This window comes from Pleurodeles waltl, chromosome 10 (genome assembly GCF_031143425.1).
Source record: "Pleurodeles waltl isolate 20211129_DDA chromosome 10, aPleWal1.hap1.20221129, whole genome shotgun sequence".
In the NCBI taxonomy this organism is placed as follows: Eukaryota; Metazoa; Chordata; class Amphibia; order Caudata; family Salamandridae; genus Pleurodeles; species Pleurodeles waltl.
Window position 1 is genome coordinate 284,011,755 of NC_090449.1, and position 25,324 is coordinate 284,037,078.

Sequence of the window (25,324 nt, forward strand, 5' to 3'; positions counted from 1 at the left end):
ACTCCCCGCAGAGCAGAGGGAATTACAGCACATTCCGTAAAACGCCCTTTCGAGGGGGGTTTCGGGGTCAAAGCACACAAGCCAGCACCTCACAAGCAACACCGTCCACTTACCAGGGACAGTATAGAGGAGGTTTTCGGGGACAATATAGAGGAGGGCAATTCCCTAGAAATAGAGGGAGATTTCAAAGCCCCAAAACCCCTACTACTAAACAATGACTCACATGTCACTCACCCCCTCCACACAACACCAGTGGGGGGAAGAATAGGTCATTATTACAAAGCATGGGAGGAAATCACTACAGACACTTGGGTTCTAGCAATTATCCAACATGGTTATTGCATAGAATTTCTACAATTCCCTCCAAACATACCACCAAAAGCACAAAATTTAACAACACACCATTCCAATCTCTTGGAGATAGAAGTGCAGGCACTATTGCAAAAGAATGCAATCGAATTAGTGCCAAACACACAAATAAACACAGGAGTTTACTCACTGTACTTTCTGATACCAAAGAAGGACAAAACGCTGAGACCAATCCTAGACCTCAGAGTAGTGAACACTTTCATCAGATCAGACCACTTCCACATGGTCACACTACAAGAAGTATTGCCATTGCTAAAACTGCACGACTACATGGCAACTTTAGACCTCAAGGATGCTTATTTCCATATACCAATACACCCATCGCACAGGAAATACCTAAGGTTTGTATTCAAAGGAATACATTACCAATTCAAGGTACTGCCTTTCGGATTAACAACCGCACCAAGAGTCTTTACCAAATGTCTAGCAGTAGTCGCAGCACACATAAGAAGGCAGCAAATACATGTGTTCCCATATCTAGACGACTGGCTAATCAAGGCCCATTCGTTAATAGAGTGCTCAAATCACACAAATCATATCATACAAACCCTCTTCAAACTAGGGTTCACCGTCAATTTCACAAAATCCAAAATTCTGCCACGCAAGGTACAACAATACCTGGGAGCCATAATCGACACATCAAAAGGAGTAGCCACTCCAAGTCCACAAAGAATTCAAAATTTCAACACCATCATACAACGCATGTATCCAACACAAAAGATACAGGCAAAGATGGTATTACAACTCCTAGGCATGATGTCATCATGCATAGCCATTGTCCCAAACGCAAGACTGCACATGAGGCCCTTACAACAATGCCTAGCATCACAGTGGTCTCAAGCACAGGGTCACCTTCTAGATCTGGTGTTAATAGACCGCCAAACTTACCTCTCGCTTCTGTGGTGGAACAACATAAATTTAAACAAGGGGCGGCCTTTCCAAGACCCAGTGCCACAATACGTAATAACAACAGATGCTTCCATGACAGGGTGGGGAGCACACCTCGATCAACACAGCATACAAGGACAATGGAACGTACATCAAACAAAACTGCATATCAATCACCTAGAACTTCTAGCAGTTTTTCAAGCACTAAAAGCTTTCCAACCAATAATAGTTCACAAATACATTCTCGTCAAAACAGACAACATGACAACAATGTATTATCTAAACAAGCAGGGAGGGACGCACTCCACGCAGTTAAGCCTGCTAGCACAAAAAATTTGGCATTGGGCAATTCACAACCAAATTCGCCTAATTGCACAGTTTATACCAGGGATACAAAATCAACTCGCAGACAATCTCTCTCGAGATCACCAACAGGTCCACGAATGGGAAATTCACCCCCAAATTCTGAACACTTATTTCAAACTCTGGGGAACACCTCAGATAGACTTGTTTGCGACAAGGGAGAACGCAAAATGCCAAAACTTCGCATCCAGATACCCACACAAACAATCCCAAGGCAATGCCCTATGGATGAACTGGTCAGGGATATTTGCTTACGCTTTTCCTCCTCTCCCTCTCCTTCCTTACCTGGTAAACAAACTCAGTCAAAGCAAACTCAAACTCATATTGATAGCACCAACTTGGGCAAGGCAACCCTGGTACACAACGCTGCTAGACCTATCAGTGGTACCCTGCATCAAATTGCCCAACAGGCCAGATCTGTTGACACAGCACAACCAAAAGATCAGACACCCAGATCCAGCATCGCTGAATCTAGCAATCTGGCTCCTGAAATCCTAGAATTCGGGCACTTACAACTTACCCAAGAATGTATGGAAGTCATAAAACAAGCAAGAAGGCCATCCACCAGGCACTGCTATGCAAGTAAATGGAAGAGGTTTGTTTGCTACTGCCATATTAATCAAATACAACCATTACACACAACTCCAGAACATGTAGTGGGTTACTTGCTTCACTTACAAAAATCTAACCTAGCTTTCTCTTCCATTAAGATTCACCTTGCAGCAATATCTGCATACCTGCAGACTACCTATTCAACTTCCCTATATAAAATACCAGTCATTAAAGCATTCATGGAGGGCCTTAGGAGAATTATACCACCAAGAACACTACCTGTTCCTTCATGGAACCTAAATGTTGTCCTAACTAGACTTATGGGTCCACCTTTTGAACCCATGCACTCCTGCGACATACAGTTCCTAACCTGGAAGGTGGCATTTCTCATCGCCATTACTTCCCTGAGAAGAGTAAGCGAGATTCAGGCGTTTACTATACAGGAACCTTTTATACAACTACACAAAAATAAAGTCGTCCTAAGGACCAATCCTAAATTTTTGCCAAAGGTTATTTCACCGTTCCATCTAAATCAAACAGTGGAACTTCCAGTGTTCTTTCCACAGCCAGATACCGTAGCTGAAAGGGCACTACATACATTAGATGTCAAAAGAGCATTGATGTATTACATTGACAGAACAAAGAACATCAGAAAGACTAAACAACTCTTTATTGCATTTCAAAAACCTCATGCAGGAAACCCAATTTCAAAACAAGGTATAGCCAGATGGATAGTTAAATGCATCCAAATCTGCTACCTTAAAGCTAAACGACAGCTGCCCATTACACCAAGGGCACACTCAACCAGAAAGAAAGGTGCTACCATGGCCTTTCTAGGAAACATCCCAATGCAAGAAATATGTAAGGCAGCCACATGGTCTACGCCTCACACATTCACCAAGCACTACTGTGTAGACGTGTTATCCGCACAACAAGCCACAGTAGGTCAAGCTGTATTAAGGACATTATTTCAGACTACTTCCACTCCTACAGGCTGATCCACCGCTTTTGGGGAAATAACTGCTTACTAGTCTATGCAGAACATGCGTATCTACAGCGACAGATGCCATCGAACTGAAAATGTCACTTACCCAGTGTACATCTGTTCGTGGCATCAGTCGCAGTAGATTCGCATGTGCCCACCCGCCTCCCCGGGAGCCTGTAGCAGTTTGGAAGTTACCTTCAATTATTTATATATGTATCATCTCAACCTTAAATAGGTGCATACTTAGTCACTCCATTGCATGGGCACTATTACTACAATTCAACTCCTACCTCACCCTCTGCGGGGAAAAACAATCGAAGATGGAGTCGACGCCCATGCGCAATGGAGACAAAAGGAGGAGTCACTCGGTCCCGTGACTCGAAAGACTTCTTCGAAGAAAAACAACTTGTAACACTCCGGCCCAACACCAGATGGCGAGCTATTGCAGAACATGCGAATCTACTGCGACTGATGCCACGAACAGATGTACACTGGGTAAGTGACATTTTCATTCTCCAGTATTTGCATCTTTCATAGATTCACAAGCGACCCACTCTCCTCCCCAGAGAAGCTTACTTTATTTCCTCATTTACACCTTTATCACACTTGTGCTAGAAATTCTAAGGAATTCACCCTACCTTGGGAAGGTTCTACATGGTACTATCATCTGATTGGTTGTGACCTAGGTTTGGTTACTTTTTACAAAGGATATGGATGGGCTATTGATTTAGCTATGGGCGAGTAGTTTATCCGTTGTTTGTTCGAGCAAAGTTTGTGACTTTATAGAGCATTCATAAATACATATATATATATATATATATATATATATATATATATATATATATATATATATATATATATATAATAAAGTCTTTTTTAATAGCAGACAGCTGCTCTCCCAATGACAACTTCATAAATACATATTTTTAGTTTATTAGGAAACGTGTATTGTCTGATGAAAAATGTTTTTCTTTCTTCTTTTAATAGGTTCATCAGAGTGGTTCTGGATGGTCTCCCGTGGTATGTTGTGCCTTACTTTGGTTAGCAATGCATATCTGTACTACAAGACTAAAATAGTGTGCCTGACATTTTGCAGGAATTGTAGAAAGGGATATATGAGGAACAGAAGAAGGGTGACAGCAAACCATACATTGAAATTCGCAGTAGTCCGCACTAACCCATTAAATGATGGCTCAGTAAAAAGTAACTGTGCCCCATCACAGCCCATCCCCTATTAGTCCTGCTCGGTGATCTATCTACCTCAAGTATCTCTGCTTCTTCCTGTGCATTCAACTTCCTCTGTCTACATCCCTTCTGGAATCTACCATACCCCTTGAATCCGCTGTCGTTGAGTCTCCACTCATTTCATAGTTAATTGAGGTATTAACGGCGCTATTAAAAGAAATCCATGTGTACCAAGTGCAAATTGACCCACATGCAGGTGGAGTGGTCTTGAACTTTGTAACACAATATTTCTTACTAGTAGTGGATAATCTGATTGAAAACAGCAGAGCGATAACTCGGAGTATGTAGCTGGGAGTGGAGTACCAAATGGCAACACTATTAATCTACTTTTGTGGAATGTGGCCGGGATTAGAGCAAAACTTTGTGACCCAGAATGGTGCAGATTTATAGATCAACATCATATCATCCTATTTCACGAGACTTAGGCAACCTAATCAGTATATAGATCTCGGTTCCTGGAATTCAGTGCCTATGCAATATCCTCTCCTGCGGGCCGAGCAACAGATGGCCTAGTAATTTGGCTGAAGCAAGACCTTTTTCCAGTCCCTCTAATAGTAGGGATGTATTGGGCATTGAGATAAACGTTTTTAGCCACTTAGGGCCTAAGCACTTAGTTATTGCGAGCATCTATGTAAGATCTGCCCCCATAAATACTCAGTCGGCAACAGTGAAGGTCATAGTAGACATGCTGACCCAATTAAGCAGGAGCGCTCAAGTAATAATGCAGGGGGTTGTAATGCCTATATTTCATATGAACTGTGGCATTCTATACTGCCCTGCCTTTAAGCTGGGCCTGTTCGTAGGTCCAGGGCTGTTCAGAGTGACTTGGGAGAATCTACAGTGGTGACAGCTCAGCTAGATGAGCTAGTTGTGACCTGGGGTCTGAGATTAGTGAATGAAGACACCAAGTTAGATACTCCGGCCTCACCAACTTTTAAAAGAGGAACATTCACAAGTCGTTTAGACTTCATGTTTTTGGACCAAACGCTCTGGCCTTTCCTTCAGGATATGACAGTGGTGTCGAGAGCTGAGAGTGACATCAAGTGCTAAATGGTGTTTTTGACGCCGTTCAATTCTAACAGCTTGGCACCTATAATAGTGGTAAACAATATTGAGGTAATAAAAAACAATAACAAAAGAAATGTAAAGTAGTCAGCGTGGCAAATCATTTTGGGGTTCAGGCCCAAATTTATACCTCAGTAACAGAGAGAATGGAAGTGGTCAAGTGCAGTGACCTATCAGAGGTTAACGTTGTCACGCTCCATTGTAAATTGATGGAGCAACTGAGGCCTCTTTTTATAGAAGAAAGGCAGAGGGGAGAGGCACCAAAATTTGCCTAGATGGTACTGCAAATCATGTCGAATCACTAAAAACTCTATTAGCAGCAGTAAAAAAGGGGAGTTTCACTGAAATAAGAGCAGCAGGATGTTTATAAAGCAACTCTAAGGGGAGCTAAAAGGGACTGGGAGGCTGAGCAATAGGTGAATCTAAATAAAACCCTACAGGAGAGAAATACCAAACTCTTTTGAAAGTTGCTGGTTGTTGGTACATCAACCACTGATAGCCACCTCGACCCAGTAATTCAGCCTGAGATGTAGGTAAACCATTTTGAGGATCTCTGTACGGAATGGCTGTGTGACAAGTAGCAGTTGCCAACTCGCAAGGTTTTGAACACTGATTTCCATCTTGGACTTAAGGCTGAGAGAATGTATAGTGGAGAGTTTGCCAGTTTTGATATGGAAGAAATGCCTCAGGCCTTGAAATTGCTGAAAAAAGAAAAGGCCCCAGGATTGGACGATATCCTCAGTGACCGCCACTTATCGCAGCATAAGGTTTGCTTTATGCACTAAGTAACATGTCATTGGGGAGGGGAGATTCCCCCCGCATGGCGCAGCGCTGTGATTGTGCCAATACGTAAGAAGGGGATCCAGATTCCCCATTTACAAACCACTGCTATACTGTGTACGCTTGTGGACCACTGGGGAACTGAGCCCATATAGTGATGCTTTAGTATAATTAATTCACCAAGATAAATACATCCATACCCCATGGCTCAGACATGTTAAAAACCTGTTCCAGTCAATAAAAATGGGGGAGATATGGAACTCTCCACTGAAAAAAACCACAGGTGTTACAATGAAGTAAAGCTAGCGTATTGGGAATGTGTCATAATGCAGATTCCTCAATCACAAGTGCGTCCCCAAGTACGAGCAATACTTGGGCAGAATTTATCTGTCCCAGGCTAAACATTTGTATGTTAAAATTTAGACTGGGCATACTACCTTTTAAATTTTGTTACAGTAAAATAGTGAAAAGCAGGTTGTCAAACTAGTGACTGCCCTTATTGCCCATCACATAATGAGAGGGAAGCACAACTTCTTTTCTTTTTCCCTAAATACCGGAAGCCCCACTTAATGTGGATTATTGCATTATGCAAGTTAGTTGGGGTTAGGAACCATCAGGAGTCCCTTACGATTTTGAAAAGCGATACAAGAGAACAGATTGTGTTTGCTGGTTCTCGATTCCTGTTGTGGGCATGGAAACTGAGAACAAAGGAGGTCCCTATCTAGGAGCTGCTAAAATTGTTTTTTAAACGTGAAAAGGTAAAGGCACTGGGTCCCAACCAGCTACACAGGTTTTCTTAAATGTTTTTTAAATTGTTGTGTTTAGTTTTTATTGTCTAATTGGTAATGGAGTGTTTTGACTATTCTGATTATTGCTGCCTGGGATAGACTAATGTACTTCACTAAAAAACAAAATTAGAAATAGAACTTTTTAATGTACTGTTTACTTGATAAGTTGCAGTATTTTGTTCGCTCTATTTATTAATGTATTTATTGTGGTACTATGACAAACCTTTGTTTTATTTAGCCAAAATAAAGATTTGTTGGTTGGATTGAAAACATCTGTTCTTGTATCCGATCTATCCCCTTCCACAGTCCCAGAGAGGGTTACACAAACCTTTGTTGAGACCTCAGGAAAATCAGTTGGTGAACATTGCCCCCGCATATTTAACTGGAATGAGGTAATCTGTAACATAATTTTGAAAAAACATGTTTCTTTCTTCAAGTCTGCTACATTTGGTTTCATATGTGTAGTTTCCCCTTACCCAAAGTCATACTACCCATTGTTCGAATCCCCACTATCCCATGACTTTGCAACTTTGAAAGATACTTCTGCCTGCAGATTTTTCACCTGTAGACTAATCCCAGACATCTGACTGAATCCAGAAAATTCAAAGCTCTCACATCGCCAGCAGGAGGGGCTATCTTCATATCGATGAAGGAAGTCGTGTCATGTGATGTCACAAGGCCATACAGCGTACTCCACGCCAGAACGTCAGATTTGTAGAATGTGTTGGCTGCAGATACACATGCTGTGCACACTCCTGCCAGTTATTGTTGGGCCTGGACTCTGTTTTATCTCAAAAAAGTTTTATGCTTGATGTTGTGCTTTGTATCTCCTCCTCCTCAAGGCATTGTGCATGTTCAACAGCTCTTTTGTTAGATTATTTGTTTCCTCATCAGGCTTGGATGGTCTGCGTCAGAGCTCTTGAATTTAATTTCAACACCTATGTCACCTCCTAAAATAAAAGAGATACGGCAGCGAAGAACAACAAATGACTCTGATGCATGCTGAAACAGTGTATACAATAAGCACACACATCGGATCTACACGAAGTCGACATACACACCCATTGAGAATGTATGTCTCCAGGTATTGGAGGTGAGAAAAGACTCTTCTTCGATGGTGTCTTCAGAGCAGGGCTAAATACACCTACCCTAGTACCCACAAAGTCTGTAATTAGGGCTTCGGCTTATCACCAGAACACAAGGAAGGGAACTGCTAGCATGCAACCTTTTAAAAAAACAAGAAAACCCTGCGAAGTAGATGAGATTGAACAGCGAGGCTGAGATCGATGCTGATTTGCATTTTCAAACTGGGGTCATGATCGCAAGCCTACATTGTCGCCTCTGATGAATCCAGTGAGGAAGCGAAACCTGAGATGCTGGTTGAGGACCTCACACAGAAGACTCTGGTACCTATGTCGGGACCGTAGACCAGGACCACGCCAAGGGCTGTGAGTACCATGCCTCAAAAAAATCATAAAAATTTTACTAGACCTCCAGGTTGAGTAACCTATTTGACCTAACTATAATGTACTTGACCCGGAAACGGGTTTCAAATTGTGTAATCCTAGGCAAATATCTTATTTTAGAGAGTCGCTTTTTTTCTTCATTCCCACATGAGTGCACCTTCAAATATGTGAGCTTAGCAATTCTATTGTTAAAAAAAAAATATATATATATTTTTTTGTTTGATTAAATAGACTAAACGTTTGCTCCATGTATAATAAATCTAGCCCACATATAAGGGTACACATGATCCATGACTTGCCTTTTAGTTTACCAATAGCTTTGCCATTAGGGCCGGAGTGTTTCTCAGTTTATGTTTAAATACTCACTTTTAATAAATATATTACTACAGAATGATGTGGTAGCGCGCTGTCATTTATAGACAGTAAATTTCCAAGAAATGTCCAAAAACCTTCCCACTAACTTGCAGCTTTTACTGATAAAACTATATAGTGTATTAACAATAATCTGTAAAAACTGGGTTTCAGAAACCATATTTATCATTTGCACATTACCAAGTAAAGTATTCAGATTTATTTTTTCATCCTATATAATTTTTTTCATCGTATTAGATCATATTTGTTTATCACACAGAAGTACAAAAAAAGGTCTTTCACAGCTACTGAAATATATTTTGAAATGTTTGTAGAGTTGACCTTGTTTATTTAAATGTGTGTTAGGAAACTCCTGACACCCTACAATCTTTCATTTCACACGGTGTACAACAGGTTAGACAGTACACCTTACAAAATCCTAGAACTCTGCAGTTGGAACAAAAAGTAGTTGCAAGAAGACAAACTGACTTTTGACCTCTGTCTCTGAACACAGAGCAAATGTGAAAAGAACAAGATTTAAAGACGTCTTTATTGCTCCTTCGCTTTGACTGAACAAAACACCTGTTCTTTGTCAACTCACCAGAAAGGGTGAGTAGGTTCTAAAAATAGTTCAACCTGATTAAATATGACTTACCATAGCAATTGAGCAAGTCACTTTTTCGAGGCCTGATTACAATTGATCCACCCAGACTTAAGATAATATTAAACACAACTTCCCCTCCACACCATGGTGCACCACAACTTTCAGGCTCTGGTTGACTCTGCGAGCATGCGTTGGTGCCTTAGAGCATGCCGAGAAGGGACAAGAATGTTCTCAATCACGATCGGGCAAATGAGCCAAAATATAGGGATGGCACTGACACCACTTAGATACCGGACCACACGTCAGAATTGACACACACATTCATGCAGAAGACAAAACTTGCTTCGGCACCTGAAAATTCATTGAATCCAAAGAAAAGCTCTGCATCGAGCCACTCAGAATACAGATACCCATTGGCATCAATAAAAGAAAACGAAGAAGGACACTCTTTAATGCCGAAGACACTTTCCTCTGCCCCAATAATAGTGACAGAGAAAAGGACTAAAACAGCACAAAAACAAATGCCAATAGAAGGAGAAGACCTTGTTTTTGAAGGACTGCACAAATATGTGCAAAAAAACAACAACACAAAGACAGTCAAAAGACGTGGACAGGTTTTTGAAGTTAAGCTACCACCACCTAAGAGGAGGGCTACTGAACATGGGCCACAAGCCCTATTACATTTGAACAGCCTCAGTCCCCACAACCTAGATCTCCTTCGACTAGACACAAAGATGAGTGGGGATACTCCTCAACAGGACTATGACTGATTCGCCTGAAGAGACCCACCTCAGCCTAGACTCATGGGTTGATTAGGACTTGGTTCTGCCTGACTCCGTTATAGAACCACCAGTTCCCGCAAAAGCTTCACTACCTGATGACTCTTCATCATATCATAGTGTCATACAGAGAGCTGCAGAATATCTCAAACTCCCAATGCAAACCATAGAGAAAGAAACAGATTTATAGTAGAGTCACTTTCTCGCACTGAGCGTACAGTACAGTATCTTCCTATGATTGAGATAGTGTTTAACGTATCAAAGGACATATGGACCCAGTGATATCCAGTGTAGTTAATCCACAAATCGAAAGCAAATACAGACCTTCACTTTCAGACCCAATTTAAATCAGGGGCCACCCTACAGCAGACTCCCTAATAATCATAACAGCAAGAAAGAGAACAGCATCCCAGTGCGCTAGGGAGCTCCACCTCCTGACAAGAAGTAAGTGCATTGACACAGCTGGCAAAAGGGTGGCCACAGGACACGCAAATTACTGGGGGATCGCAAATTCAGTGCAACTGCTATCAAGATACAACAGTGCAACTTGGGATGCAAGAATTAACGCAGCACCTCCCAGATCAGTATAGAAAGAGAGGGGAAGACTTAATCGCTGAAGGCAAACAAATCTTACATTATGCTACGTAGACATGCATATCTATGTATAGCAGGATTTAAGCCAGAAGTGCACCAGCATATTCTTGGCATCCCTTTCGATAGAGAACATTTTTTTGGCCCAGAGGTTGACAAACAATAACAAAAAAATCAAGAAAGACAGCAAAATCAACGGATGCTCTACAAACCTAATCACGAAAGTAGCAGTCCTTTCGCTGTTACCAATGGAAAAGGGCCTCAAAATACACCACAGAGACCCCTTTTTATCAAAGCAAAAATAACTCCAGAAGCAAGCATGAAGCAAGTATTATAGAGGTGGGTACAAAGCTAGAGAAAAGGGCAAAGGCACCCCCTCAAAGGGAGTCTCAACCACCATACATTGACTCTCCAATACATCGCCGATCACATATCTCCTATTGGGGGGAGGTTGCAGCAGTTCCATCAGTTTTGACCAGAGATAACATCGGATCAATGGGTGTTGGATAACATCAGTCAGTCATACTACTTAGAGTTAAAACAACAGCCGCCAAATACTCCTCTAAAGAGGCACATATTAAATCCACAGCATCTACATCTGCTAAAGGAAGAAGTAAAGGCCTTGCTAACAATAGAAGCAATAGAACTTGTCACATTTGAACATCACGGTATGGGAGTATACTACCTATATTTCCTAATACCCAGAAAGGATGGCTCACTACGTCCAATACTGGGCTTACACCCTCTCAGTCTCTACATTCTATCCAAACACTTCCATATGGGAACTCTTCAAGATGTAATACCATTACTTCAAGAAGGCAACTTCATATCGGCATTAGATCTAAAGGACAAATGTTTTCATATCTGGCACATTGCAGATATCTACTCTTTGGTAAATGGACATCACTTTTAATTTAAAGTACTAACATTCGGGTTAACAACAGCCCCTCGAGTGTTCACAAAATGTCTAGCTGTCATAGCTGTAAAACTAAGAAGGGAAAACATATGTTTTCCCTTGTCTAGACGATTGGCTGATCAAGAATTCCAGAAAACAAAAATGTCTACAGGCTAGTCAAGCCACAATCAACCTGCTACACAAATTGAGGATTATAATCAGTGCCACCAAATTTCATCTGCAGCCACTATAAATATAACCCTATCTTTGAGCCATATGCAATTTGATCACAGCAAAAGCATACCCCAAACCTCAGAGGGTTCTCAGTCTCCAGAACCAACTGGCTCTTTTTCAGCCAGATTGTCACCTAACAGTCAAAACAGTGAAGCGTCTTCTAGGTGGTATGTCTTCTTGCATAGCGATAGTTCCACCTGCAAGACTACATATAAGTCCCCTACAGTAGTGCTTAGCATTGCAATGGTTCCAAGTGAAGGGCAACATTGAGGTTCTAGTGTTGGTTTCACCCAGGTTCCATCAGGCACTACATTGGTGGAACTCACAGAACATACAGGTGGGAAGAGACTTCAGGGACCCAATCCCACAAGTGAGAATTACATCTGATGCATCACTCATGGGATTGGGTGCTCATATGGAGGACAGTGTGGTACAGGGGCATTGGTCTCCACAGCAAGTCATTGCACATCAATATGTTGAAATTACTAGCCATTCAGATGACTCTCAAAGCATTCCTACCCAACATAGAAGGGAAAACTGTCCTGAGAACAGACAACATTAAAGTAATGTACTATAGTCAGAAACAAGGAGGGACCCATTCATTACAGCTCTCTCAGCTAGCATAAGTGATATGTAAATGGGCCAACATGCACACAGTCCATCTTCTAGCACAATACATACCAGGAGTGGACATTCACTAGCAGACCTCATACGCAAAACACAACAACAGGTACAAACGTGGAAAATCCCCCCTCAAACCCGACAGATATACTTTCAGCAGTGAGAGACCCCAACAAGGGACCTTTTCACCACCGTAGAAAATGCAGAGTGCCAAAGCTTTGCATCCAGGCACCAACAATCCAATGGCAATGCACAATGGATAAACTTATCAGGGCTATTTGTGAACACTTTTCTGCCTCTCCTACTCATTCTTTTTCTGGTCAGGAAACTCAGACAGGGCATCACTACCTATGATACTCGTGTAGGAAGCTGGCCTGGTGTGTGGTGGGTGCCAGAGGTCCTTACACCAGGTCCAGGTATCCCCCATTAGTGTAGCATAGGCAGTGTCTAGAAGCCAGGCTCTCTAGAGGTAGCTGTGGATGAGCAGCCAAGGCTTTTCTAGGAGACATGCAAAGGTCATGCAATACCACTGTAGTCACACAGCACTTACACACATGAAAGAAAACATTCAGTGTTGCAAAAATGAAGGTACTTTATTTTCATGACACAATACCAAAAAGTACTAGAGAGGCAACCCTCCAAAAAGTAAAAACACTAAATATATACACTAGTCATCAGCAACAGGCATAGAAAGTGATAGAAAACAGTGCAAATGCACAATAGTGACCATAGGGGGAGCCCAAACCACATACTAAAATAAATTGGAATGCGAACACAGAACGCCCGCTTAGGTAAGAGGAATGTGTAGAGGGGAGCTGGGGGTACTAGGAAACACCAAAGGTTAAGTGCCACAGTGCCCTCTAGCGACCAGGAAGAAAGGAGTAAATTACTGAATTTTCCCCAAGCCACCCAAAAGGAAGGAAAAGAATAAAGTGCAACACTCAGACAAGACTGCAAGAAACCAGCTATAGATTCCTGAAGAGGAAGACCCGTGGAAGAAGGGGACAAGTCCAGAAGTCACAGAAGAGTCCAGGAGCAGGAGCTACTACCCACCCAGCTGTGGATGCAGGAGTTGGTTGACGGTATGTCAAAGACGGTCAGGAATGCAGCCCTGGATGCAGTTGATGTCCCATGCCGGATGGATGATTGCAGTTGGTCAGCGGTGTGGAAAAGCCACCAACAATCGTTGGCAAAGGTAGAAGTCGCAGTGAAGCAAGAGTGGAGCTGCCAGGGGCCAGCAAGGTCCAGGAGAACTCAACCCACGGGGGGCATTCTAGGGGGACTCTCATCAAGGTAGAGAGTCTACAGAAGAAGAGGCATCCCCCACAGGAGACCCACTGTACAAGGAACCAGAAGTCACAGAGGAGCCCACGCAGCACAATTGGAGAAGGGTCCCACGCCACAGGAGAAGCACGCAGAGGACTGTGCATCGCAGGAAGGAGTGCTGGGGGCTGGGGCTACCCGGAGCCTGAAGATCCCTTGGAGAAGATGCAAACAAGCATTGGTAGCTGCAAGAGACAGGTTCATGGGATTACTGACCTGTATGGGAAGGCAAGGGCTTACCTCCACCAAAGTTGGACAGCTGGCAGAGAGGACCAAGACCACAACCCGTGATGCAAGATCCATGCAGCTCAGGATGAGAGGAGATCCACGCAGCCGGTCATTGTTGCAGTTGGTGACTGCGGATGCAGGGTAGTGACTCCTTCACTCCAAGGGAGATTCCTTCTTCTTTCTCGTGTAGACTGAAGACTTGCCGCCCTCCGAGGATGCACAGCCGGGGAAATGTTGCAAAAGCTGGAAGAAGCCATGGAAACAATGTTGCAAGCAGAGTCTTCATTGTGGATGCAGATTGTTGGTTCCTGGAGGGTCCAGTCGCGGGTCCAATGGCTAAAAGTCAAAGTAGAGTTTGCAGAGAAGTCCTGCTGGAATCCTGCAAGCCAAATCTGAGGACCCACCCAAGAGAGAGACCCCAAATAGCTCTGAAAGGGGGATTGGTCAGCTAGCCAGGTGATCACCTATCAGGAGGGGTCTCTGACCTGGCACTCAGTTGCTCCCAGAGGTCCCTGCCAGCCTTGAATTCAAGATGGCAGAACCGAGGGACCGTCTGGAGGAGCTCTGGGCACTACCCCTGGGGTGGTGATGGACAGGGGAGTGGTCATTCCCCTTTCTATTGTCCAGTTTCTCGCCAGAGCAGGGACTGGAGGTCCTCGAACCGGTGTAGACTGGTTTATGCATGGAGGGCACCAAATGTGCCCTTCAAAGCATACCAGTGGCTTGGTGAAGCTTACCCCCCCCCCCCCCAAAAAAGGAAATCCTTTGTTCTGTCTTCCTGTGCATGGGGAGTTCAAGTAGTAGGATGGCAGAAACCTGTCTGAGGTGTGGCAGCACCTTGGGCTGCCCGGAAAACCCCAGAAGGCTAGTAGGAGCAATGCTGGAGGTCCTTTAGGGAGCCCTCAGGTGCACAGAATCATACTTCCAATACTGGCAACAGTATCTGGGTATGATTCCGACATGTTTGATACCAAACAGTCCTAGGTTTGGAGTTACCATCATGTAGCTGGACATAGGTAGTGACTTGTGTGCAATACATGCAGAAAGTGGCATCCCCGCACTCACGATGTCCAGGAAAATGGAACTGGAGTTCGTGGGGGCACCTTTTGCTGTTGCAGGGGTGCTCTCACACACTGGTACTTGCACCCTGCCCTCTGGGCTAGGGGGGCCTGCCATAGTGGTGACTTACAATGACCTGGTGCAGTGACCTGTAATGAAAAAGGGTGCATGCACCCTTTCAAGCAGGCTGCAATGGCAGGCCTGCAGAACACTTTGCATGGGCTCCCTATGGGTGGCATAATACATCCTGAAGCCCCTGGGGGATACCCTGGTACCCCAATGCCCTGGGTACCTTGGAACCATATACTAGGGACTTACATGTGGGAACCAGTATGCCATATGTGAGGTGTAAGTAACAAGGTTACCAAGTTAGAAGGGAGGGAGCATAATCAGTAGGGTTCTGGTTAGCAGGATCCCAGTGAACATAGTCAAACACACTGACAAAAGGCAGAAAATGGGGGTGACCATGCCAAGAAAGAGGATACTTTCCTACAACATGGCTCCAACATGGGCATGTCAACCTTGTTACACAACTATACTGGAGCTTTCCCTTGTACCTCACAAGAAGCTACCCACTATTCCAGACCTTCTCACTCACAGTGGAGGCAGAGTGAGACACCCCAGTGCTCAACAACTCAATCTTGCGATTTTGCTCCTGAGGTCATAGAATTTGGGTATTTACATTTACCTTAGGATTGCATGAACATTCTAAAGGAAGCCAGAAAACCAACCACAAAGGCATGTTATGCAGCAAAATGGAAACGTTTTGTACGCTACTGTACTGCAAATATAAACACACCTTCACCATCTGAACAACAACTTGTTAGTTACTTGTTGCATTTAGAAAAGGCACATTTAGCTTACACCTCTATATGTTTGCGTTTAGCAGCAATTTCAGCTTACCTATAAAACAGAAAATGTCTATCTTTTTTTCGTATCTGCTGTCCTAAAAGCTTTCATGGTGGGACTTAAGAGTTATTCCACCACGTATACCTCCTATGCAAACGTGGAACCTGAAGATTGTCTTAACGAGCCAAATGGCTATGCCTCTTGAACCAATCCATACATGCAAAATACAGTTCTTGACATGGAAAGTGGCATTTCTTATTGCCACTACATCACTGCGAAGAGTCAGTGAAATATATGCACTCACAATTGAGGAACCTTACTTTCAGTTATTAACACATAGTTCGCCTACACACTTATCCAAGGCTTCTGCCAAAGGTGAGGTTGCCTTTCCACTTAAATCAAACACTGGGCTTCTTTCCAAAACCAGAAACAGTTGCTAAGACTTCATTCAACACAGAAAAAGGCGGCACCCCGCCTTGAGACCTTTGCTAAGCGGCAACATGGATAAACGCACACATTTTTACTAAACATTATTGTGTAGATGTACAAGCGAGACAAAACGTTTTATCGGGGCAAACAGTTCTATATACGTTATTTCAGGCAAGTGCACCATCTGATGCCTAGGCTAGAGGGGTACTGCTTTACAATCTATAGCATGTGTACCTGCAGCCAACACATGCTACAAATGGAGTATGTTGCTTACCTGTAAGCATCTATTAGTAGTTGTAGTAGTGCAGATTCATATGCACCCTCCCACCTCCCCTGCAAGTATTAGATGGTGACACTAATGCACAGAACTTTCAGCTTGTTCAACAACAAATGCTAACTTAACAGACTATATCCTCACTTCCTGTAAGGGGGAAAACATTACAGTCTAACAAATGAGCAGTTGAATATGCGCAGTGACTTGAGGAAGAGGAGGGAGATACGACACACAATGTCAACCATAAAACGGGGGAAAACAACTTGCTGAGTCCGGGCATAACACTAGATGTCAGGAGTGTGCACAGCATGTGAATCTGCAGCACTACACGCTACAAATAGATGCTTACACAGTAAGCAACATGCTCCTCTTTCTTCCACGCTTTCGACCGAGTTTCAGCGCTCACTCTCTCCTAAGAGTCTTGAGTTTTCCTCACTATTTTTTTTATATTGTTGCAGTACTAAATCAACCTTTAAGTTTTCAAACTGTAAGCCTTCAAAGAATACAAGGGACAGATGTCCATCACTGACCCCCCCAATCTGCTTGTGGTGTTTAGGTTCTGACAATGATTTCCACTCCTGCAAATACTCTTAGAGTACACACATTGCCATTAAGGAGTGCAAAGGCAAACCCTTAATAGCCTGGTACAGTGATGACAGGTTAAATCATCGTAGGTCTTCCTCCTCTCACTCTCCTAGGGTAAAGAAAAAGAAGCTTAGGAATCACAAGAAGCGTGGACGATATAAGTTGCGTAGACAGTCATGGTCCTCCACAGAATCTTCATCTTTGGAGCCAGAGTTAGTCTTGGTGGAGCTTTCCAACCCCACTCTTGCTGGCTCTGAGCATGTTCCACAGTTGGACCCGACCCTCGAGTCGACCCCACTGGCGTCTTCAGATCCATTGGCAGTGGCTCTGTCAATTCCAGATTGTCCAGAGCTGCAACCATCCTTTCCATATATCCCAGCGCAGTTGCCACATTAGCAGCGTTCCTCAATGCAATGTTCAGTGTCTTTGCTAGGGCCTCGAACCCATATGTTGTACCCTTGAGATCCGAGCCATGTTTGGCCTCATGTTAATGCAGTTGGCACTGCTTGGCACCGGGATGGTGGCTCCAACACCGGTTCCAGGCATTACACAGATCCACCATCAACCCTGTGGCTGCCGCCATCACCAAAGCCCTGATACCTCCACTCCACCAGAGCCGCACCCAGTGTCATTGGCATTGCCTATCCCACCCGCAGAGCTCCCTCCTCTCATAAGATTCAGAAGGGAAGCACAGCGGTTGGAAGAGGAATGTAGGCAGCAAAGTCACAACCATTTTGGTTCGGACTCTGATTCCCTGAATCTCTATGTCCACAATGATGATGGGGAGCAATCCTTATGAGGTACCAGTATTGCCCTCGGCTAGCAGTCTTCATACATCTCCAAAAATGGAGATGGAGTTTCCAGTGGAAACACGAACTCCAGAGGTTGTATCTTTCCTCTCATTGGTAAGAAAGAGGCAGAAGTGCTGGAATTACAATTGTGGTATGTGGACGTTAATACCAATGTCCTCACAGAGGTGCTGCTCCCCTAAGCTCCAACTCCAGCACCCTTACTCCCCCTTCGGTGAGGCCTTGGTGGGGCCTGTCCTGGCAGCTTAGGAGAAACCTTCTTCTGCACCAGCGGTTAATAGGTGAGTCGTCAGACGGTATTGCTTCGCTCCAGAATTCCCGGAATTCTTCTTGGTTCACGCTTCCCCACTGAGCCTGGTGATCCGTATGTCTTGTTCCTCAGGCTCATCACAAGACACATTCCTGAAAGTCCTGTTGATTACAGAGTCCACACTAATAAAGAAAATCTTACCTGCTGTATGGCACTGAAATCTTGGACTATAAATTGTCTCCTAGGCGTCTAATCACATGCTTATGCGACATGGCCCAGCTCAACAAGCATACATACTAAAGGACATGCATGTGAACTTTCAGGAGGTGCCGATTACCTCCAGATATCAAGTTGGGTCTCAACACCGCAGACTTTATGACAAGAGTAATAGGCCTTTTGTTCTCCATCTGCCGCCATGCCTGCCCCACGACATCAATTCTCCAGTGTTGTGTATGGCCATTCTCAAGGCCCTACTGTTTGATGTTGCCAAACTATTTGGAGAAAAAACTGATGTAACCCTTGAATGATTTCAGGCAGCAGCAAGATCTCTAAGATCTACAGCAGCCTCAACCCCAAAGGGATTACTGGCACTTAAGTCACTTTCAAGGATTCTTTTAGTCATTGACAATCCTGCAAACACACACCTCAGAACCCGCTGGTCCGCCAGTATGGGGGTACAGCCAGGAGGAAAGCTGGGATGCCTCCAGCAAGCTTCCTCCTCTGTATCCTCCTTTCCAGGTCCCCCAGGAAAGCTGTCCTTGTTCTTCCCTCCAGCGTCGCTAAGGCCTTTGGGAGGGTGAGTGTTTTATTTTCTGCTGGTCTGGAAGACCATTACTTTGTATCAGTGGGTCCTCCAAATAGTAGAAAGAAGGTTCGCCATTTCCTTCCTTCAGGCTCCTCCCCACATCCCACCCCGGTTCTCTTCTCCCACTCTGGACCACTTTGTCATCCTGCTCAAGGATGTGGCAGCAGCCTTACAGAAAGGAGCCATGGATTTAGTGCAAGAGCAGGAAAAAGGTTAATGATGCTACTTAAGTTATTTCCTTATGCCCAAGATGGATGGCAGACTGAACCAATCCTGGACCCCAGGGAGGTGAATTTCATCCTCAGAAAGTAACATTTTACTGGTGTTGGATGCTGGAGAACGGATGGTGTCAGTCGATCTGCAGGTATCGTGCTACCATATCCCAATCTTGCACTCGTGTCTGAGGTATTTTTGTGTATATAGTAGGTTTTACACACTACCAGTTTGTTGCACTCCCATTCGGTTTGACAAGGTGGTGGCCCATTTCAGAAGGTTTGGGATCAACAAGCCCAAATCTCACCAGAGCCCTGCTAATAGCCTCATATTATAGGGTCAGTACTGGATACCACCTTTCTCCTTTCATTTTCCTCAATGTCAAAGAATTGCCGAGATACAGGAGATGGCCCCATTCTTTCTACAAGGTGCACAAGTTCCAGTTCGACAAAATCCTGAGATTCCTTGGTCACCTGGCTTCCTTCATGTTTAGCAGCTCCCTGCGTGCAAAAGCAGTGCCAGCTCCCTCAGGGGATGGGGAGTCGTCTGGAACCGCTGGGGCCTTCAGGCTTCCTCCATGGTCCCATTGCACACTGGTTGCCCTGCGAAGCACCCAGAACTGATGGCCTGGCCCCAGGGGATGGGGTCTCCTGGGACAAAATCGTGCCCTTCCCCCATTTAATAAAGGCCGGGCCCCAGAGGATGGGGTACTCGGGGCCAAAATCACCCGGGTAGGAGGGCTGCGCACCCCTCCCCCCCCCATTGAATAGAGGAGGACCCCGGGGATAGAGACCCCGGGCCCAAAATCGGCCGGGGGAAGAGGGGTTGTGCACCCCCTCCCTCCATTGAATAGAGTTGGGCCCATGGGATGGGGTAGCCCGGGCCAAAATACGCCAGGGACCATGCGCCCCACTTTTCACATTGAATAGTAGTGGGCCACGGGAGATGGGGTCCCTAGGGCCCCTGGGGCCAGAATCGGGCTAGGGAAGGGGGGCCGCTCAGCCCCTCCTCCCCCACGGTTCTCCCTTTCAGTTGCTCATAGTATGCAGATATGCAAATCACCTGGAAGCTGAGCCCTCCCCCCCCCCATTGCCAGGATGAGGGACCGCTTCCCAGAGGGCCCCCCCAATGAGTTTCCTGCCAGTTTTGATGGCATGTTCTTGATGCTGAGAAATATGAGGACATCTCCATAAAACATAGAAGCACTTCATATAGATATGAGGAAGGACCTTGGTTTGGTGGAGATTTACCTCTTGGTAGTCTTGTTAGCTTCTCTTTAGGAAGATTCATGTTATCACGGAATTCTGTAGAAAGATGGACGAGGAACAATCACATTTCCAAAACACACAAAGTCACTGGTGACATTTCCTTGTGCTCCATTACGCAGCTGTAGTGTACAATACATACTAGACATTTACCCAAGGAGGCCGAATGAACTCCACTTGGGTAGATATTTCATGAAAAGCTGTGACTTTTGTTGGATAAAAGGGCAGGAGAGGTTCCTCACACAACTAGTGATGCACTCACATACCCACTCACAAACTCACTCATACAATCACTCACAGACCCACTTATACATTCATGCAAACACTCACAGATCCACTCAGAGACTCACACATCCATTCACAGAGCCCACAATGACTCACGCACCAACTCATAGTCCCACTCAATATTGCACAAACCAACTCAGACCCACCCACTCACTCACCCCCACCACTCACAGATCCACTCAAAGACTCGTGCACCCACTCAGACACACTTAAACACTCACAGACCCACTCAGACTCACAGACCCACTTCAACTCATGCACCATCTGAGACCCACTCAGACACTCACTCATCTACTCAAAGAGCCACTCACACCCAGAGTCTCACCCAGACTTCTTCTTACACCTACTCACATCCAGACAGACATTCTTACTCCCATTGTCACATTGACCTCTCACACCCAGTCATCCCCTCTCAGAGAGCAAGAGAGAAAGAGAGAGAGAGAGAGAGAGAGAGAGAGAGAGAGAAAAAGAAGAGGTTACAGGGACGTTATAGTTAGGAATTAGAATTTTTAAAAACATAGAAAATCACTTGAAGAACCAAACGGTACAGGGATGTTATAGTTAGGTTCTGAATTTATTCGCAGAAGACTAGAGAAATTAAGTAGTTATTAGAGGTCTTTCAAGTAATTATAACTTGTGGCCTAAGGTAACTATAACTCACGCCCTTGCCATGCACTGCTAATTACCCCAGCTGTTACAGCACTCATGACAACATTTATAATGTCAATAAATATAGCAATGAAACATTAGAAGTCAAATTATTGAAGAAAACACTGTGCATGTTGGGGCACTAGTTATAGTTACCTTAGGCCGCAAGTTATAGTTACTTGAAATAACTAACTATAACTGCTGAATTTCTGGTTTTGTGCGAGTAAATTCAGAATCTAAATGCAATTTAGAATTGCAAAATGCACTTTGTTTTGATTTACTATTGTGGTATGTGGGACAGAAAGAAGTTTTTTTTTAATGGGATTGTCACAGTGTGATGTATATAATGATAAAAAATGTTTATAACTACATTTCCCAGAATGCCCCATAATTGCAGACAATAGGAGAAATTATAAATGGAGTGGTAAATGGATCACTCATTCACCGTGATCATGACCTTTGGTGGTTGAAACGCATTGGTGGAGTTTGGGTTATTCATCTCTATTGGAAGAATACATTTTCAAACACAAGGTTTCCTGTGTGTGCCGTGTTTGACCTTGTGTCACTTGGTGGAGAAAGTATTTACAGGGCTGGCCCGTCCCTGACACGAGCACCGACTTAATGGAGCACGCTTTGATAGGGGCCATTTGGAGAAAAATTAATGTGTTCAAAGCAGCGCCGTGAAGTGTGCCCCTGGGACATATTTCTTCTGAGAGGTTTGAAAATTACCATCTGTGCTGTCTCTAGAATAGATAAGGTGAAGTTCTATAACGTTTTAAATATCATTTGAGTAATTGTAGAATCGTGAAGTCATTAAATTTGATGCCCGTGTTGTATACAAAACAATTTGTCCAGAGAGACCAACATACGTTTTGCTGCCAGAAAACTGGGGTTTTTTCGGCATCTGTGACATCAGAAAACAAAGTCGATGTCGGAGTGTCGTTTATGAGGCATAGTTGGCCATAACTTGTAATAGTTGCGAGTGGACAGCAAGGTATAAAGAAGTAAGTTTTGAAAACAGCTGGAGTTAAAAACATGAACTCGATTGTCATATCGAATCTTGGCAACGAGGGGAACTCCGTTGATTTGATTTGGAGACGCTGACACCCTGTGACATCAGCTGCGTGCTCCCGTGGAGCCCGGTTTCAGTTTCGATTCTACTTTTCTCGTATTTGTTACTACTTGAAGAATACAGTTACTGTGGGAGAAACAAAATACAAAAAAATATAATAAATGACTCTGCGAAATTATCGTAACAGCTTCAATTTGTAAACAAAAAGTTTTGTTCTACTTATAATCATCGCAGAAGAGTTAAATGGAATGACAGTGAATTTCTTTGTATGCACAAAAGCAACGTGCAGTTTTTGGGTTTCTTTGACTTTGTCCCTTACGAACTGTGTCTAAGCACATATATCTTTTTGGACTTTATGTAATGCCAAAGTAAACCACTAGTATGGTCGAAGCCGCCTATTGATAACTAAATGGAGTGATGATTTGGGGATCACCACAATATAATTTTTGGTTGGATCTGTAGGCGTGCGTTTGACACATTGGGTTGATTTATAAATGTATCCTTCATAGTGGTTCATAGATGCAACTGAATAGGGTTGCTCCAATAGAACCCAGGTGTCATTGTGTTTTGCCAATAAAATATATGAAACTACAAAAAAACATTAGAGAGAATATACCCAATTAGTAAGTTTTGTGACCTTTTACTTATTTTGCATTTGAGATATCTTGGCTTTGGAAAGGCAATTGCAATAAACCATGGAAGAAAGGGCAGCTAAAAGAATACAACGTGCTGAACTTACTTTTAGTAGGCCAAATGGACCACAAATGGCCATAATGCCTCGAGGAGAAGAAGTGACATCATCAAAGGAAAACATTAAACAACTTTACACACAGTTGGAACGACTGACGTAAAAAGGAGATTTCAAAAAGTTGGGAAATCATTACCTTAGAAAAATATATACAAATGGATAGAGTACCAAGGGGGTTACGAATCTTCACACTTCCAAATCATCCAGATACTAGTCCGGAGATGTTAGAAGAACAGGGAGCAAACAGCATGCAATGTTTGAAACATATGATGGAAATTATCATCAAATATGCAAAAAAGGATATTTTGAATTTAAGAGATAATATTAAAGAACTGGAGTTGAGATTACAGGCATTTGATCAGGACGAAGAACAGGAAAAGCTCAAAAAAATGCTTAGTTCGAATGGATAAGTATGAAAACCAAATAGAAGAGCGAAAGAGGAACAAGTTCTTGAGAGATGAAAGACTATGCAACAGGCTGCATTTTGACTTTCGCTAAAAGGTTTGATATCTTGAAGTAACAGGTACATATAGGTGCAATCAATCTAGAGGAGGTGGAAGGTATGGAAAATAGCGGATCTGAGACGTACCAGAGTGAAGGGGAAGGCCCAAGTACAAGTGTAAAAAAGACCACTTTTTTTTAAGCGAAATGAAATTGGTGTATCTGGACCAGAAAACACCAAGGACCAGAGGAAGAGGCAGAGGAGGAGTAAAAACAGAAGCAACAAAAATACCAAAAAACAAGAAGGAGTACAAGAAAGAGGAAAAGATTATATGCTACGCAGTATGAGGAAATGAAGGAAGGAAAGGAAGAAAATTTGATTGTAAATTTGTCAAGTTACCAACTAACAGACCTTTCTGTAGCACACTTTTGTCAGTGTTCAAGTTTCTGCCCAGAAAAACATTATGATTGTGTACAAACAAGGATTGAATTATAGAAATTTGTGCATAAATTAAAATTGGCCAAATACTTAACGAAAATGAATAATATTAACTCAACAGGATAAATGGAAGCGAATGGTGAACGGAATGTGACAATGGAATCAATGGAAGAGAGTTGGAAATCAAATATGATAATTGAGCAAAAATCGGATTTGAAAACGGCCTATGATTTATTGTACAATCTGGAGGATGATATGATGTCGGATACACAAGTACTTTCTACATTGGGAATTGATTATGAACAACGGGAGAATACAAATTTCTACCCCAGAGCCAAATTTTGTCCAGTTTTAGCACCAGGAAATAAGATTGATATGTTTCATGATTTGATTGTGATGGATTTGGAGAAAATACAGTATTATGGAAATAAAAAAGCACAAGAAAATTTAACAAAAGAACAACGAGATGCTTTTAAGGACTTGATGGCAAATCAGGACATAGTGATAAAACCGGCAGATAAAGGAGGAAATATTGTGATTTGGGACAAAAATTACTAATTAGAGGAGGCTTATAAACAACTTGGGGAAGAAACCAACTATCGAAGATTGACAAATAATCCCATGAGCACTTTAGTTTTGGAACTAAATAAAAGGTTGGAGAAGTGGTGTGCAGAGGGTCTGATTAGTAGAGATGAACTAAACTTTATGAGGAATGATAATCCATTGTTGCCTACTTTCTATTTCTTACCAAAAATTCACAAGACCTTGAACAAACCTCCAGGAAGACCGATTATCTCTAGTTGTGGTTCAATATATGAGAAAGTATCTGAATATATAGATTATTTTTTGGCCCCAATGGTAATGGACCTCAACTCATATATTAAAGATTCAGGTGATTTCATAAGATGTTTCAAAGGTATAACATGGCAGAAGAATTATATATTAATCACCATTGATGTTGTGTCCTTATACACCTCAATATCACATGATGTAGGTATGAAGGCGGTGAAATATTTTTTACAACAG

At 43.3% G+C, this 25,324-nt stretch overlaps 1 protein-coding gene across 1 annotated transcript in view; it reads left to right on the forward strand.

Annotated features, from left to right (window-relative positions):
• The window catches only part of NUBP1 (NUBP iron-sulfur cluster assembly factor 1, cytosolic), a 320,559-nt gene that overhangs the window by 25,896 nt on the left and 269,339 nt on the right, over positions 1-25,324 (forward strand). Inside the window, exon 5 of the mRNA XM_069210416.1 lies at positions 4,145-4,177. Coding sequence (XP_069066517.1) covers positions 4,145-4,177 — 33 coding nt within the window. The remainder of the gene's footprint in view (positions 1-4,144; positions 4,178-25,324) is intronic.